The sequence below is a fragment of the Apis mellifera genome, linkage group LG8 (genome assembly GCF_003254395.2).
Source record: "Apis mellifera strain DH4 linkage group LG8, Amel_HAv3.1, whole genome shotgun sequence".
In the NCBI taxonomy this organism is placed as follows: Eukaryota; Metazoa; Arthropoda; class Insecta; order Hymenoptera; family Apidae; genus Apis; species Apis mellifera.
In genome coordinates this window covers 7,823,322-7,841,063 of record NC_037645.1, presented here as the reverse complement: position 1 = coordinate 7,841,063, position 17,742 = coordinate 7,823,322, and the positions used below count along the sequence as shown (strand labels likewise).

General features: G+C 28.3%; 4 protein-coding genes and 1 long non-coding RNA gene across 10 annotated transcripts; 2 read left to right on the top strand and 3 right to left on the bottom strand.

Annotated features, from left to right (window-relative positions):
* Positions 1-792: 792 nt before the first annotated feature.
* On the bottom strand, positions 793-6,384 carry LOC102654761. Of its 5 annotated transcripts, XR_001704067.2 has the most exons (9): positions 6,051-6,167; positions 5,444-5,757; positions 5,256-5,359; positions 4,595-5,183; positions 4,063-4,486; positions 3,717-3,991; positions 3,165-3,435; positions 2,676-2,923; positions 793-2,144 (listed from the first exon to the last, which is right to left on the bottom strand). It is a non-coding gene; the product is annotated as an uncharacterized LOC102654761 (long non-coding RNA). The 5 variants fall into 5 exon arrangements; XR_001704069.2 differs by lacking the exon at positions 6,051-6,167 and adding an exon at positions 6,249-6,384 and having other exon boundaries at positions 4,595-5,359; XR_001704065.2 differs by having other exon boundaries at positions 4,595-5,359.
* Positions 1,984-9,328, top strand: LOC411273 (probable serine/threonine-protein kinase clkA). 2 transcript variants are annotated; one of them, XM_026442276.1, is made up of 5 exons: positions 1,984-2,121; positions 2,251-2,455; positions 6,753-6,942; positions 7,256-8,665; positions 8,742-9,328. In XM_026442276.1, exons 3-5 carry the CDS (start codon positions 6,821-6,823, stop codon positions 9,022-9,024), a joined length of 1,815 nt encoding a protein of 604 aa, XP_026298061.1. In that variant the 5' UTR covers positions 1,984-2,121; positions 2,251-2,455; positions 6,753-6,820; the 3' UTR covers positions 9,025-9,328. The 2 variants fall into 2 exon arrangements, with proteins under 2 accessions (XP_026298061.1, XP_394746.4); XM_394746.7 differs by lacking the exons at positions 1,984-2,121; positions 2,251-2,455 and adding an exon at positions 6,290-6,470.
* Positions 9,329-9,841: 513 nt separating this feature from the next.
* Positions 9,842-11,435, top strand: LOC408968 (cytochrome c-type heme lyase). The gene is made up of 4 exons (XM_006564595.3): positions 9,842-10,085; positions 10,291-10,535; positions 10,628-10,983; positions 11,062-11,435. Exons 2-4 carry the CDS (start codon positions 10,311-10,313, stop codon positions 11,309-11,311), a joined length of 831 nt encoding a protein of 276 aa, XP_006564658.1. The 5' UTR covers positions 9,842-10,085; positions 10,291-10,310; the 3' UTR covers positions 11,312-11,435.
* A 1,347-nt stretch (positions 11,436-12,782) lies between these two features.
* LOC102653839 (probable histone-lysine N-methyltransferase set-23) lies at positions 12,783-13,538 on the bottom strand. Its single transcript, XM_006564696.1, has one exon. It carries the CDS (start codon positions 13,536-13,538, stop codon positions 12,783-12,785), a length of 756 nt encoding a protein of 251 aa, XP_006564759.1.
* On the bottom strand, positions 13,426-16,604 carry LOC413724 (traB domain-containing protein). Its single transcript, XM_016913768.2, has 7 exons — positions 16,588-16,604; positions 15,927-16,171; positions 15,195-15,406; positions 14,987-15,101; positions 14,771-14,907; positions 14,237-14,646; positions 13,426-13,870 (listed from the first exon to the last, which is right to left on the bottom strand). Exons 2-7 carry the CDS (start codon positions 16,162-16,164, stop codon positions 13,702-13,704), a joined length of 1,281 nt encoding a protein of 426 aa, XP_016769257.1. The 5' UTR covers positions 16,165-16,171; positions 16,588-16,604; the 3' UTR covers positions 13,426-13,701.
* Between the last annotated feature and the right edge of the window lie 1,138 nt (positions 16,605-17,742).

The window sequence follows — 17,742 nt, the reverse complement described above, 5'->3', positions numbered from 1 at the left end:
TATCTTGTTTGAATTAATCATTGGAAATCCACATTTACATAACATTTGGAAAGTTAAACCGATCATAATTAATCTATTTAATCAGATTTAAAAATTTTTGTTCATGGATTTCAGAATTATTAATGAAATTCAATTAATACTAGAAACATTGATTTATATCATGTGTTCACATATACTATAGATGTAATATATAGATGAATTAAAATAATTATATATATTTAATTGAATATTCCTTTCAATAAGAATTAATCAAGATTAATTTTGTTAAAATATCTGCACAATCAATTTGACCAATTTGATATGTTGTTGAGACTTTTTCTTTTATTATAAATCTTTCATTAAGCGATTGATCAATGATCTCTTGCAGGTAAATTTCTCTTTCTTCTAAAACGAGATAAAAAATAAAGAAGGAAGAAAGGGCCCATCCAGTTACACTTGAAGTAAAACAGGAAATTCTCGCAATAATTTTTTCCAAAGTCAAGACGAAGTTCATCAGCCAAGATCTTGCCTGGAAAGAATTCAGTCTGTCGTCTGGAAAGTCTCTCGGTGCTGGCCACTTGTATAACTTCCACGTTCCAAGCCGCCCCAGAAGGCTTCGCGTTTATGCAACTTTACTCGAGGATTCGCGCACGCACGAATCACACTGTATCATCGTCGTGTGTGCCCCGGTGAAAGTTACGTCCACTGACAACGAAGCATCAGGCGACAATCCGTTGCCATTATCAAATCGGAAATTAACCGTTCGACCAACCATTGTTTCCTCCAGATGGATACCGATCGTCTTGATTTTTGAAACAAGAATCAGGTTGCATTTGTGTGAGATATTTCAATTGTTCTGTTTTTTTCTCTTTTTTTAATGGAAATAACATCGGGAAGAAATACGACAGGCTGCCGTTCTCGATAAAAAGTGGAGCACTTCCCATTATTTTCTATTGGAAAATTACTCGAACCTTATACCAATAAGGTCTTTGTGCCATGGGAAAGATTTCTCTTGGAATCTCTTGATTGTATTATTATAGAAACGAAAATTGATCAATGCTCGGGTTTTAAATTATCGAAACGCCTGAGTTTTGAACGTGATTCCAGAATAGAAATATACCTTGTCTAATTTTCTTTTATTCAATTAGATTTATCGACCATCATTGAGAGTCATCTATGAGCGTTTTAAAATTTAAAGACGATGTATATATACACACGATGAGGTATGGATTACATAAGAGAATAGCGGCGAATGGATAATTCTTATTCTTTCGCACGGAGTTACACACTCTGTCACAATAACAAGAGGGCCGTAATTAAGATCTCGAGAGCGTTAATTTTACTTTGTACGAGATTTTCGACTTGTAAATCATATTCTCGCCGTATCGGTGAATTTATTTCGAAATAAATTCATATTTTTTTTTTTTTGTTCAAATTCATATATCTTTTTCTTTTATCAACGAAAGAAAAACTTGTCTGCAAAAGAAAATTATTAAGAAAAATTAATCTTCTATTAGATACACTAATCAGATCTTTAATTAACTAACCTTGTTTTCAGCTCGAATCGTATTTATAAATAATTGTTGCTCAATTAATCAACCGAATTATCGATTTATTAATACCACGAGCATTGAATGTTCGTCAGGATTGAACTTTAAAATTTCTTATTGCACGCATAAATATATTTTTATATGAAACAAATCTTTTAAATATAAATTTATGACAGATTAATGGAAATACCTGTGTTATGAAGTAAGATTATTTCAAATGTATCTAGATCTGGTGTGATATAAATGGTGCAACGGTTTGACTCGACATAAGGATCTACATAAGAGGATATAACGAGTCGTTCATAGCTCAGGGGACACAGGGGGGAGGGAGGCATCGGTTTTTAGGATGATCACCTGAAGAGACGGACGGAATCGAGCTCGCTACATAGAGGATGCCTCCTCGGGCGCTCGCATTTTGCTTTCACTTTCTCACGTGGCGAAGACTAGGAGAAATAAATCCCCTTCCCCCGTGACTTATAGAATCTTCGTGAATCTTCTCCGGCACGAGATCGTTGTTCCATGTTCGGTGTTCGCATATGCAATTGTTGCACGACTATGCAATTAACTCTGTACCTCTCTCTCTCTCTCTCAGGTAAATATTTATTCCTTAAAAGTCTGGAATTAGAATTAAAAATCAGATTCAGATCAGAAATGGGAAATAATCATCAGTACGTGTAGTAATTCTTCTTCTTCTTCTTTTTCCTTTTTTTTTTTTTTTTAGAACACTTATCTTAGATTCAGACAGAATTTCGAAAACTTCGTTCAAGGTTTGATGATAGAAGGGGGATAAGAAACTACAAAACGATGTTTTCTTTCGAGGAGAAGCGTAATTGCGACAATGTAATCGACGCCGAGATGCAGCCGCGAGATAACAGCAGCAACGACGCACACGAGAAGTATATTCAAAGAGAGGAGGATTTTTTCAGGTAAAACGCTGACACGAGTATTGTCTCTCGAGAGAAGTCTGTGTTCTTTTTTAGAAAATAGAGAAATTTGAATAAGTCAAAAATATCAAAAATTAAAGTGTTTCGTAATGAGTTTCTCGAATCTGCCTCTGGAATAAGGAGACAATTAATTGATTGATTCGTTTTTGAGTGAAATTTCGCAATGGATATAAGGAGGAAAAAAGAATTTGTAAACACATACCTGTTACGTGTCGAGAATTTTCTCTCTCAAATCCATCGGTTTTTGCGTAATCGACGATCGTAGGTCGGGAATGCAAAACATCAATTTATCCAGTTCCTTTCTCGTCGATTTTTATCGCATGGATAAACAATCGATTCTACTCTATCATCGTGTATTAATTAATACATATATTTTTTCAAATGTAACAAAAACGGTACACAACAATTTGACAAACGCGTAAAAATCTATCTTTGTTTGGTTATTATAATCTGAAAATTTATTTATCAATATTAAAGAAAGTTACATTATCTCACATATTGAAAATGAAATATTAGAAAGTTGAAATGTTCTTGCTCATATATCTGTCGCTTTATTAATCATATTTGAAAATATCTTTGAGTAAAAACTGCAAAAATTTTTTTTCAACTTGTAAAGGATAATATGAGACAAGATTCGAAGAAACAATGTAAAGTTAAATTAACTCCAGAGGGGAAATCGAGGAATTTATACCGAGAAATATGATCCTCGTCGGTGTCGATTGGTGCTCTAGTTCCTATTGCTTTCGCCGCAATAATTTCCAACGCAATAAATCGTCATTTCGTGAGGAGGATTCGAGTGCACGTGCTGGAGGACGTTCGAGATCTTCCACGACAAGCTTTCACTAGCTCGATCCGAGTTAAAAGAGGAACGAAGGCAAATAGGAAAAACGGGAATTCGTACACGCCAAGGCCGTACATCTAAACGTATTCGTTCTTTCGTAAATGTGTAGCAAATTTCGTCACTAGAAAAAAAAAAAATATAAAAAATTAGCTTAAACTTTTTCCACACGAAAAAATAACATTTACTAATATATGTATGTATGTATGTATGTGTGTGTGTGTGTGAGTGTACGTGTAATACACAAATGGATTTAATTCGAAATTTCGGTATGTAAACAGAGATCAATGATCGAGTATGACGCGAGATCGTGAAAGTGTTAAGATACTAAAGATAGTTGATGACTGGACGAAGAAGTGCACGCGTCTGACGGAAGTCGAATATGTTCCCGCATACGCTTAGCACCTTTCTGTATCCGCTTGGGTAATGAGGAACATTCTCTCTTCTCCAAATCGCTATGCAAATCTGCGTAACATCTTATTATTCTTGGAGGCATAAAGAATCGAGTTTTTTTTTTTTCTCAAGATTTAACAAATTCCTTCAACTTGTCCAGTTTTTTTCAAGAATGACCGATAATACAGTTGAAATAATTCAATAATTTTATAGAAATTATAAGATTTGTAATATAAAATTACAATTTTATATTACTTATTGCTTTAGCTCCGCTGAAGTAAAAAATTCTGAAAAAATGTAATATGAATTTTAACTCGAATTTTATTTGCATGTATTTAATTCAATTATTTTAACTTACTATTTTCATTTCTGATGACAATTGGATAAATCTTGCATAAAGTCTCTGCATGTCTCTGAATTTTCAATTGTCAAATATTCTTTATTTTGACGAAATCTGAATAATTTGAAAATTTTAACTCTTCACCTCACTTGAAATCACTTGCAATTGATTGAGTGTTCTTTACATAATGATTGGTAAAGATTGATAATTTCTATAATAGCTACTTTGAAAAACTGGTTTGCTTGCTTGAGATAGATTGCATCAAGGGAAGCATTCTTAGATACTTATTTTTTGGATAATTGGAATCATCGCATTTGTAACCGTTGTCCCTGAGTTGAGTTATCTCATCTTGAAAAAAATGATCTGCCTATGCATCTATGACCCCGCTTTCTCCATCGGTTCAATGCTTGCTGAAGAATGTCACGACATACCGTTCTTCACTCTGTGGATATTTGCAAGGCGGAAATGATCCCGAATTCGATTTGTTCTCTTAAATTTAATTAAAATTTCGATAATTCGATTTTTAAAATTGACATATCAGGTTTTTTACCATCCCATCATCGGGAATAATTGGATGCACGATGCAATCGGGCAATCAAATAAAATTACAGAAAACCACGATCAACCTCCTGCTATGGACACGTTCCTTAGCTTGTAGGTGCAAATATCGTGCCATCCACAACAACTTTCGCCCTCCAAGGCTGAGAAGATTCCTCGTCGCGAGTTCATCACGCGTAATAGAAACACGGATGGTCATTGATGGAAAATAAAACAATCCTTACAATCCGTGACGATACCTATTTATAAATCAGAAGACAGAAGATAAATGCTACTAGATTTAAACTATAATTCTAGAAAATAAAGGCATATGTTTGCCTAAGAATATATATTCATAAAAGTGAAACGCAAAATAATAATTGAAAAATACTTTATAAATGTCACGAAAATAATATATAAAAGACAAGAGAATTATATAATTTTATCGTTCGCAGTGTTCCCAAACGTTGCCGGAAATCTCGTTTCTTAACACGAGAATAATTGCGAAATTTTCGATTGTCGAGGTACGACCTCGATCTTCAGCTTCCTCGTGCTTTCCACTCTCTTTATCCTTCATAATTTCAAAACATGTCGATTCTTCTCTGGAACGAAAAAAAAAAAAAATGTTCATAACTGAAAGAAATCGATCTAACGGATGGAATGCGACACAACACTCCCTGGATGCGACTTTTCGAAGAGGTTGGAGGCTCGATCCTCGAGTTGGCAAAGGGCATGGGACGACCGGTCGCGATGAACTCCACGATTCTTTCTGCGACTTCTTTCGAGCATGTTTCATCAGAGATTTCAATCAGCATTTGACTAATCGATCGCAGATCTTAAATATATCGTGAATTTTGATTACCTTTTAATATCACTTGTCCAATCTCTGCGATATTATCTGTCTGGCATATGATATTTCCATCCAGAAGAAAAATTTTTTCTGCCAGAAAAATTGTAATCTGGTACCGTAAGAGTGATCGAGTGATTTAATAGAAAGTGGCTTTTACCACCTGTTGCCTTCGTAATTTATCGATGATTTGTCAATCGAGGCAATAATGTCTATTTCTCATAAACACACCTTTAAAGTTCCGATGTTGATTAACTTTGATATCAAGGATAAAAAAGAATTCTCAATTTAATTCTTCCAAGAATAGATCAGATCAATCTTGACAGTATCTGAAATAAGAAATAAAAATATTTCGATAAAATATATATTCTATATCTTTAATATTCAAATAATATATATATATATATATATATATATATATATATATATATATATATATAAATCAAGCTTTCAACAATTCAACGTATATTTTTGATTTTTAAAAAATTCTTTTCTTTCGAAAAATATTTTCATAAACTTGAAAAGCAGTGGCAAAAACATTGGATCGTCTAAATATTTCTTCTCGTTTTTTTGAAAGCGATAATTTATTAATTCAATGGTAATAATTAATATAATTTTTCACCAATTGTACGAACGCAAAGTTGTTCGTAGAGTATCATAATAAAATTCTCTTGGCTTTCATCAATAGTTTCTCCGTGCGAGTCGTCACTAACAGGTAGCATCTCTGCCTTCGGCGATCGAGCGGAGAGTGACGTAACGAAACATTACGTCCTCTACCCCCATTATACACGAGTGCCTTCTCCTGGATGATGGCCCCTACCTCGTCCACGGGGCCAGAGGCATCCTCCCGGAGAGCGTTCCCCGTAGAGCATCCTCTTCTCGGTCGCGACATTCTCCTCAACGCGGCAGTCGTCTCAAAGAGTCCCTTTGCGAAGGTAACGCGGCAGTGTGAGCTTTGTTGTGGATCAATCGTCGTTTATTGTTCATTCTCGGACAACTTTCAGGATGGAATCCATCGGGAAGATTATTTTCCTCATATGGGGTACGTTAAACCTGGAACATACGACATTATGTATATAATTATTCAATTTATATACATATGATATTCGAATATGATATATTTTCATTTCTTTCTTTATTAAATTTTTGTACCTCGTTGAAATGGGAATATGTAACGTTTTAAAGATGGAGAAAAGTATTCTTGGGATAAGCCCCCTCTCTGTTCCACTGTCGAATAATTATCCTTTCCCGTTGATGGTGAAATTAATTAGATGTAGAAAGTCTGTACATAATCTTTTCTCAATGGTTCCCTATTTTGTTACAGGCTTAGCTGCGTTCGGAACTTGTATCCTCGGGCTTCAACGACCACCACCCAGATACTCGCAACAGTATATGCCGGAAACTTCCTTCACTTGTCGCAACAAGATCGTAGGAAGTTATTACGCCGACCCAGAGACTGACTGTCAAGTGTTCCATGTCTGTGTGTCCATCTCGGGCATTATTCAAGATTACAAGTAAGTTAATCTGTTATAAATTTCCAATTTTACTCTGGATCCTCAAAGGATAAATAATTTTTGTGATGAGGATGTCATTACAGCTATTTTACAATCAAACATATTTTACATTTGTTGTGATAGATTTTTTTTATCATATGCTCTTTTAATCTTCTCTGAATCTTGAGCTTGTAAGAGGTCTAAAAATAAAATAATTATAATTACATTTTATTTTATTAAAAACTTTTGATCGATCATGAAAAGAAATGGGAATCGAAGATTTATAATATTATAAAAAAGGAAAATGATAAATATCCATCCCTTCTTTTTAAAGGTTCTTGTGTCCAAATGATACTGCATTCGACCAAGAGAGTCAAACGTGTGCGGATTGGTATGACGTTGATTGCGAGGCGGCCACCTTGTATTATGCCAGCGATAATTTTGACTTGTACAGATTAGGATCTGGTTTGGAATCGCCTCATTACGATAACATACGCAGCGATGCCGAGCCCCAAGACCATCTTCAACGGTCCGAAACGAGTGACCCTGTTCGTTCCTCGGCTAATACTCTCAATAGAATATCCTCGAACAGCTTTAACGCAAACAGAGATTTGAGAGGAAGCAGTAGCGGCAATTTTTACAATAATAGAAATGGCAAGGAGGATGATTATGAGAGTGAGAGATCCTACGAGGACGAGATTATTCAAGATAATAAGAAGAAAACGGGAATCAGGAAGGTCAGCAGGAAGCAGCAATACAATGACAATAATAATTATGTATCTAGTACCCCTTTACCTGCCGCTGCTCTCAATCAGAATCCTTATACCGGTTTCTACAGTGGTAATAATTACAATCAACGGACTAATAGTGGTTTCGTATCATCTACTAGTGTCAGGCCTCAAGAAAATTTCAAGAATCAAAATACACAGAAATATAATACCCCATCTTCAACATTTAGATCGAGCACAAATTATCAGAATAATTATAATTTCCAATCTCCTAGCACGACAAGCAGAACGACCATTTATAATACTTACAATACTAATTCGAATTATAATCAGCAAAATACTGGAAGTTTCGTTCAAAGTACTACAGTAAAATCAACCAGTTACAATAAGAATCAAAATTATAATAATGGCGGACAGTTTGTCCAATCCACGACCTTACAACCTAGCACCAATTATCAGGCAAACGATTATACAAATTATCAAAGAAATTACAATAACATACAACGTGGAAATAATAATGTACTTTATCAATCTACAACTATTACGCCTACTATTTACGATAATAATAATAATAATAACAACAACAACAACAACAACAACAACAATAATAATAATAATAATAATGGACAGTATAGAACTGGTACAACTATCAAACAAGATATCTCTCAATCAACCACAAAATATTTTTCTAGTTTTGCAAGCAGTAATTACGCTCCTACCACTTACAGTCCAGTTACGAAAAAATATATTGCTACTGATAATAGTCAAACTCAAACTGGACAATATTATGAAAAATCTAACCAACCTATTAAGAGTTCGTCTCAATTTTACGATAGTACAAAACCGCCAAAGAAAGCCACGCAATATAACAATTATGATGGTCCCAATGGAAAATATTACATTGAAAGTAGTACAGGAAATTATGATTTAGCGAGATCTTCGATTGGAATTGGATTCAGTCCTGCTAGTATTAATCATTTAGCCGAAACACCAAGATCTACCACTCCAGTCTCAAGGTATTAAATTAGTATATGATATTCCTAAATCTAAATGAAAATCTTCGTTTTGTTAAAGAAATTTATTTTTATATAGGAGAATTTCTGCAGCCACTACTTATAATCCCAATAATTTCAACTCGAACACCCAAAAAACATCTCAATCATCAACAACACCAAGAGCAAGTACATATGTCAGTGGATCAGCCAGACCGTTTTCGTCAACAACGAGGCTTCCTACAACAGGACGACCAAAATCTGGAAAAAAATCTGATTATGATTATGCTTATTACGATAATACTGCTGCATTAGAATATGATAGTCTCGATTTGGAACACGTAACTGGAAATAAGGAATCGACAAAGATAGCAAGGAATTAATTTTTTTTTTTTTTCTAATCCTTTGTAAACACTCTATGCCACATAAAAATAGATACGATGTTAAATTTATAAACTTTTAAATTTATTATAAATTTATAAATTTATAAATAGTGGCCAGTTCATTAACAAAATCGATTTTCGACAATAATTCAATAAAAATACATTGAAAACCGATTTTGTTGTAAAGATTGTTTTAATTATGTATTATGTAAAATCCAATAATAAGGAATATTCCCTGACAGATCTATCTTTTTTTATTGTAACGTAAAAAAAAATTATACAAATGAAAGGTCTGTTTAAAAGTTATGAATAAGTTGAAATAATATTATATTGTTTACCGTGGAATTGTTATTGAAACAATATTTTATTAGTAACAATTTTACTTATCGAAATTTGATATGTACATAGTGAGAAATATTTTAATTTACAATAATATCATACACAAGAACATGTGGACTGAATGTATATACTATGCATATTTTAATAAAAAAAAATATCAAAATATATATAATTTATCTTTTAAATCTTATCTTGCAAATCTTAATAGAATAATAGAAAAGTTTTAAGAATTATCTTTAAAGATTTTAAATTTAATTCTAAAGTTTCACCAATAGAAGAATATAAAATTTCCTAAAATCTAGCGAAATCATTAATTAAATAATATTATTCTCTTCATTATTATTTTATTTTTATATAAAAATATAAAATTAAGAAACAATTTTTGATAGTTTTTTCTAAATTATTTATGAATTTTTATCATAAATTTTTAAAAATATTTTAGTGTGGGGGAAAATTTTTTTTATCTTAATGGAGATTACTAGAAATGATAGTGAAATATAAGAGTATATACTATTACTAATAATTCTTATATGCTTAATCCCAAGTCCTCTGAAGAATTCGGGGTCGAGATGTTCCAATTCTTCACAAGATATTACCTTTAATTTCTAAAGTTCATTTAATATTTAAGGTCATTATAATTTATTGAAACGTTTTCCTAAGTTGATAAAAACAGATGGTTGAATAAATTTATCTTAACAACAATTTTATGTTTATAGCTACATGTAAGTATTTTATCAACTCTCGTTTTTACAGCATAATATTTCATAAGAAAGTATATTTTTAGCGCATATTTAATAATATTATTGAAGCAACATAAAATATAGGTTATTGCACAATCTATTTATCTATATATTTATTTATATAAATATCAATATTTCTAATTTTCATATTTTTGAATGAAAAATTTTTTGATTTTCTGATGTATAGGAAACTTAGAGTAAAGAAAAATGGGTAATGTAATGACCTCTGCTGTTTCGGCAGCTGATGTAATTATGCCAATGCATCAGCAACAAATTTCAAAGACTCAACACCATGAAATTTATAAATCTGAAGAAAAACCTCCACCAGAATGTCCTATGCATAAATCTGCATCAGAAAAAGAATCACCTATACTTTCCAGTGAATGTCCAATTAATGATATGACTTCAGAAGATATTAATCCCCTTAATATGGTTATAATATCTAATTATTAATTAATAATTAATTTAAATATATCTAAATATATTAATTATTATCACTGAATGAAACTTAAACAAAATTTTAGATGCCACCAGCTAATCAACAACCAGCACCAGATCAGCCTTTTCCACTGCCTACAGAGAGACAAGTTTCATCTATACCAAAAGCAACTGGAGAAGGAGAATTTTGGGTATATCCATCGCAACAAATGTTTTGGAATGCAATGTTAAGAAAAGGTTGGAGATGGAAAAATGATGACATTACACCAAAAGATATGGATGACATAATAAAAATTCACAATGCAAATAATGAACTAGCATGGCAGGAAGTACTTAAATGGGAAGCACTTCATGTAAAAGAGTGTGGTACTCCAAAATTACGAAGTTTTGGAGGCAAAGCTAAACAATATTCTCCACGTGCTCGCATTCGATATTGGATGGGGTATGTTATAATTATATGATTTATAATTATTTTTAATAAATTAAACTAATAAACATGAAATTATTTATTTATTTTTAGATATGAACTACCATTTGACAGGCATGATTGGATCATAGATAGATGTGGAAAAGATGTACGATATGTTATAGATTATTATGATGGTGGAGCAGTAAATGAAAAATATACATTTACATTACTGGATGTTAGGCCAGCCATGGATTCATTAGAGAATATTTGGGATCGTATGAGAGTAGCATGGTTGCGTTGGAAATATTGCAACGAGTCAAAAGAATCAGAATGTATGGCAAAAAATGAAAAGCAGCAATAAAAATAAATACATCGAAAAGATATTAGCTTGTTAATGATATTAGTTCATTACATTCGTTTTATGAATTACATATTATATTCACACAATGTACAGTTTTTAAAATACAAGATGACATTACATAAGATACCAAAGAAGTTCACTAATCATTTAAGGAATTAAAAAAAAAATTGAATGTTTTTTTATCCTTTTAGTAATTATATAATTAAAATAAAATAAATAAAATTTCGAAGAAAGAAAATAAATCGCATATTTCTGAAATTTTTTTATGTAGCAAATGTATGTTTCAATAAATCAGAAATATTTTAATATTCGTCTTTCTATATATTATATATTACTTTATCATCAATATTTAATATTATTTGTACTCAATAGAAAAAAACTAATAAAATAAAATTATTAACAACATATGTTATTTAAAAGACATGAATATTTTATTTTATTAGAAAATTGATATATACTTAACTATTTAACTATACATGTATACAGAAATGTAATATATATATATATATATATATATATATATATATATATATATATATAATACAATATATATATTATTAATACATATCACTATTACAAAAAAAATGTTATATATATGTATATATATATATATAAATATATACAATACATATATATAATTAGTAAAACATTAAATGAAAACTCGAATAATAATGATAATATAAATTTGAAATATATTAATAATATATTAATTATATTTAATCATTTTTTATCCAAAGTATTAAATTTTTTCCTACTTCTTTTTTAAATTTCTTTTAAGATAAAATGATGATTTATAAATTATTTTTTAATTATTAATTCGTATTATTATAATAATACGAAGAATATATATATTTAACTCTATAAAAATTATTTTCTTTATAATAATTCATATCATATTCTTAATTCTATTAACAAAAATTAAATTTTAATTCTATTAAAAAAATAATTTTCTTTATGATTTTTTATTAAATTTATAGTTAAATTTAACAACAATTGCATTCGTAAAAATTATTTTTTTTGATATCAATTTATATTAACAAATACATTAGAATTATACATTAGAAACATATTATTAGTGAACACGTTAGAAGATTGTAATAAAAAATATTACAATGATTAAAATAATATTCATTTTGTTTATATCTTTAATTTTATGTGTATAAAAAAAGATAATTTCTCTGTAATTGGCACACTAACTTTTACACTTTATATTAAAACCAATATTAATAATTAATTATTTATTCTTTTTAATAAAAAATATATATTATTTTATAAACTTATAAATAATAATATAAACTTGCTCTAAAATAATTTAATTTTTATTCGAAAATAAATAATGAAAATAACTAATAAATGTGAAATTATTAAAAATCTACTTAATATATTTACAAAACTCTATAATATTTAGGACATTTGTTTCCAATTATATAAATTTGCTTTTAGATCAATTTATTAAAAAATTTAGATAATTTTAAATAGGATTATGAGGCAAATAGCCTTGACAATTAGTAGAGCCACAAAGACAGATTGTATGACTGAAATTATGAATAGAATTAGTAATTCCTCCAGCATAATTAAAAGTTATCTCTTCATCAATTTCTATATCCCTAGATGCAAATAAACATAATCGAGGTACAGGTCCTTCAACTCTAATAGGTACAAGATTCGTATTTGGTTCACAACTATGATTAGAATATCGTCCAATATTGCCAAAATGTTTGGGATCTATACATGTTACTATTATTCGATCACCAATATGCTCAGAAACGACAAGAACATAATTCATACTATTTTTATTCATCTCGACTCTACGTCTTGCTTCTTCAATACTTACCACTTCCCCAGCATATTCACAAATAAATTGACCTTTCTTAATATACTTAGTTGTGAATAAACCATGTCCTTTTCCATCAATTTCTGATACAAATAGACTATCTAATGGACCATTTTGTACCACTCTATTATCGCAATTTTCTTTGCAAGTACAATGAGAATTACATTCGATTATTGGTCTTGATAATGTTTCATCTAATATTCGACCATTAATATAATTTGGAGAACCACGTGTACATGAACAATCAGAACACTGAATTGTACATGAACAACCTAGTGAATATTCTAACTCAAATTCTTCCAGATTTATTCCAGGGCCTGGTATATTATGTTCTACATACATGACACCAGATATGGTATGTTCATATTTGTCTGCACATGCAATCGCTTCCATTATTGCAATCAACGAAAAAACTAAAAAAAGTTCTATAAGATTTTTTAAAAATAAGCAGCTTAAAATGAAGCAAACAATTATTTTGTTTTCGTTTCTTTTTTCTTAATAGAAAGTATAAGTTATATCAATAAAGAATTCTAAACATAAAAATCCAACTACTCTATTATTTTGCACTGCCCTTTAATAATCCTTCAATCGATGATCTGATTGATTGCAATACATTAGTAGAAGGTAACGGTATAACTTTATATCCCACATAAATTGTAGCTCCTAATAAGGAAGCCTTAATTGTAAATTTCAATATTTTAGTTGATAAAGATTGAGGAGGGACTCTAAAAAAAAAAGAAAATAAAAAGAAATTTGATATCCATAAAAACTTATTTGTAAATATTTATAAATATACAGAATGTTAAAATATTCGTGGGATATTTTTCGAATCGGTTCTAAATGTAAAAACGAACACAAAAATAAACAAAAATGTTAGTGAGGTTTCTTTATTAAGTTATAACTAAGCTCGCGCGCAAAATGAAAATAATGTCACTTATTTTCATTCTCTTTCGTTTAAAATTCAATTCCTAATAAATAAGTCTTTTTGATATTTTTGTACACAATAATTTTGTTATTTTGATTTATAGAATTAATTTTCCAAAAATATACCACAAATATATCAACATTTTGCATATAACACATATACATACCGTATAATAGGCCATATATCAGAGGCTTTCACTTTTCCCCAATTTTCAACAATACCATTGATATGTCCTATGCCAACAACTCCTACAACTCTTGGTGATATTAATCCTGCTGAAGTATATTGTGCTGCAGTAGCCATTTGGAGATGGTATGTAAGATATATGTCTCTTTCTGTGACAAAAGTTTTTTCTATTGCTGGATATTCTTCTCTTAATGTTGAAATCATTTGTTCTAGTACACATTTTCGTTTATATCGCTCTATATCTTGCTTACTGATACGAGAATCTAACCGTAACACAAACCATGTAAGCTTTATAATTTCCCACCAAGATACTTCTCTTAATGCACGTTGAATTGTTACATCAATTGAACGATCTGCTAATTGAATAATGCAATTTGGTACTTTTTTTGCCTAAAAAAATATGATTATTTAATATAATTATTTTAATATAATACAATTTAATATTTTTAATATAAATTATTTTATAAATTATTTTATTTTATATTTTTAATAAATTAAAATCAATCTAATTTACCTCTTTAAATGCTGTACGGAATTCACCACCTGGTGCCATTCCAAGTTGCTTAACAATATGAGCCAATATAGAATATAACATAATATGCAACAATCCATTATAAGCTCCATGATGCCGCAATATTTCAGTTAAATTTTCTACAAAATAAAATAAATAAATTTTATGCATTCAAAAAACATATTTAAAATATTTAAATACATATTTTGAAAAACTTACTAAGACTTAAATCTGTTGCATCACGATATAAAGTTTCCTCATTAATGTTTATAGCACCAATTCTAGCTTTACATAATTCAACTACAACTATATGAGGCTGTACAGCCTGAATGATCTTTAATTGTAAAGAAAAAGTATATTTTTAATTTGATTAGAAATAATCATAATTAACTTTAAAAAAAAACTAATAAATTGTACATTTATTTACCGTTGCAACATCATTTTGACTTTCAATACTAAAATGTGCTGTGCCTACTAAATATAGTTTTCCACCTTCTGGTGTAGTAAGTAATTTCACTGTTTCTGGTAACTTTTCATCTATACTTGCATCATATTCTGGTTGAATCGATGCAGCAATATTAATGTCTTTATTACTATTTTCATTGTGAGTACTAAATCTCAATTGATGACCAATAACTTCTAAAGTGAAAATAATCTTGATTTAAATATATATTATAATGTTGAAAAAGTTTATAAATAATTCTATGAAATGAATTTCTATGAAGATAGAACCTTCTAGAAACTATTCTATAAGTGATGATGATACCTTGATGTTTTGAAATTTTTCTTTTCTTTTTGCATTGAACTGACATTCTGAACACTATTGTACTACTGTGTCTAGTTTATACTATAACTCAGCCAATGGCTTTACATTGATTTTATTATCATATTAAAAAGACAAAGAAAAGAAGAAAAAACCTTGTAGGTCTCTTTCTATAGAAGCCTTAAAAGATCAGTTGTTTTAAAGAACTTTTTTAAGTGATAATAATATATTTATTATTAAAGACTAAATATCAAATTATTAATAAATTTTAATTATCAAAAAAAAATAAATTATAATGAATAAAAATATATATATATATAATATTTTTTATTTTGATGAATGATAAGTATTACCATCACTTACAAATTGTTCATTTAATTTCTTCTTTATTATCACCTTTAGTTTTCTCCTTTTTAGTATCTATTAAAAATTGTATAGTATCTGACTCATATTTTGATTTATTAACTGACTGTAAATCTATTTGCAATTCACTGCTAATTAACTTTTCAGATGAACTTTGAATGTATGAATTTTTATCGTCAATAGTATCTTTTGTATCAATTACACAATATTGTTTAGCAATTATACTATATTTATTTTTGCTACAATTTGCACTCATAATATGCGAGGACATTTTATATCTAATAATTAAAAAGACATTGGATTAATTCATTCCTTTAATTGTTATTTGAAATTAGAAAATTAATTTATAATTCTCATATAATATATTGATTAAAAGTTTCTTTGATATATGATTAATCTATCAAAATGTTTAAAATGAATATAATGTAAACATAAAATTATTTTTTAACAAAAATGATAAAATTTACTACAAATTTAAAAAAATTTGAAGAAATTCATTAAAAACAATTATCATTAATACCTATAATATAACCTAAGAAAATAACAATATGATTTTAATAATGTATTACTATATTTACCAAAGTAATTCAAATCTTTTATGATATATATTCTTAAGATAAGATAAATGATATTTTAAACATATTTCTTTTAATATTTGTAAATATAGATGTAAATTATAAACAAAATCTGGAACCTTTTGTTACTTGTAGATGACGTGACAAAAATTACAAATACTAATTTTATAAAGAACGTTTTTCAGTTTTTAGATATTAAAATAAATTAATCTAATAAATTTAATGAAATGATTTAAGTTTTACTTTTCGTTAGTTTTTTCTTATAATAATTTGAATTATTATTGTAAGAATCAAAGACTTTCTACAATCTTTCTATATCAATCAGTTAACTATGAATAAGCTATCGATTTTTTTTTAATCTGATTTGTTCAGATTTTAATTACTCATTATTATTATATATATAATTTCAATAATCTATATTTAATATTGAAAAATATAAATCTAAAAATGTAATTATGTATATTATGTATTTTTTAATTTCTCTCCTTTTTTAATTTTATGTAATGTACAAAATATTTATATTTAATAGCTATATATATAAAAAAAAGCTACATACAAATCTTCGCATTTAAATAAGATTTATTATTATAAATGCGAATTATTTTCTAATTATTTTTTATATTTATTAACATATATAAAAATTGAAAAAATAAATTTTTATAAAAATAAACTTTTAAAATATAATTTTTTTTTCTTATTTTATTCAAAAAAAATTTTTAAATTAATTGTAACTTTATAGTAAATACAATTACAAATAAAGTAAAATATTGCACATTATTAATAATTATTAAAAAAATATAATATTCAGAAAAATAAAAAATAAATTTATCGATTTCTTCAATTCTTTCTTACCGAATTTAATGATTTAAAATATCTTATAAAAGACATAATTTTAATTTTTCTTTTTATATATGATTTCTTCTTTATATATAATCAATATTATTTTTAGTTTTTGGATTAATCTTAAAAACTTTATAAATCTTAAAATCTTAAAAACTTATCTAATTAATTTTGTCTTCATGTCATATGTATATATCTATTATAATATATACATCTATACTTGATTGCTTTTCATTACACTGTATATATTTTTGTTTGTATATATTCTGTATATATTATAAATTATAAATAAAAAATAAAACTGTTAATCTTTAGGCAAATAAATTTTTCTGTTTTCACATAAATTCAATAAAAGATAATTTAAAACCTAAAAAATAATTTAAGAAATTGTTTTCCTGTTTCATTTTTTCATGAATTAGTTTTCGTAAAATAAA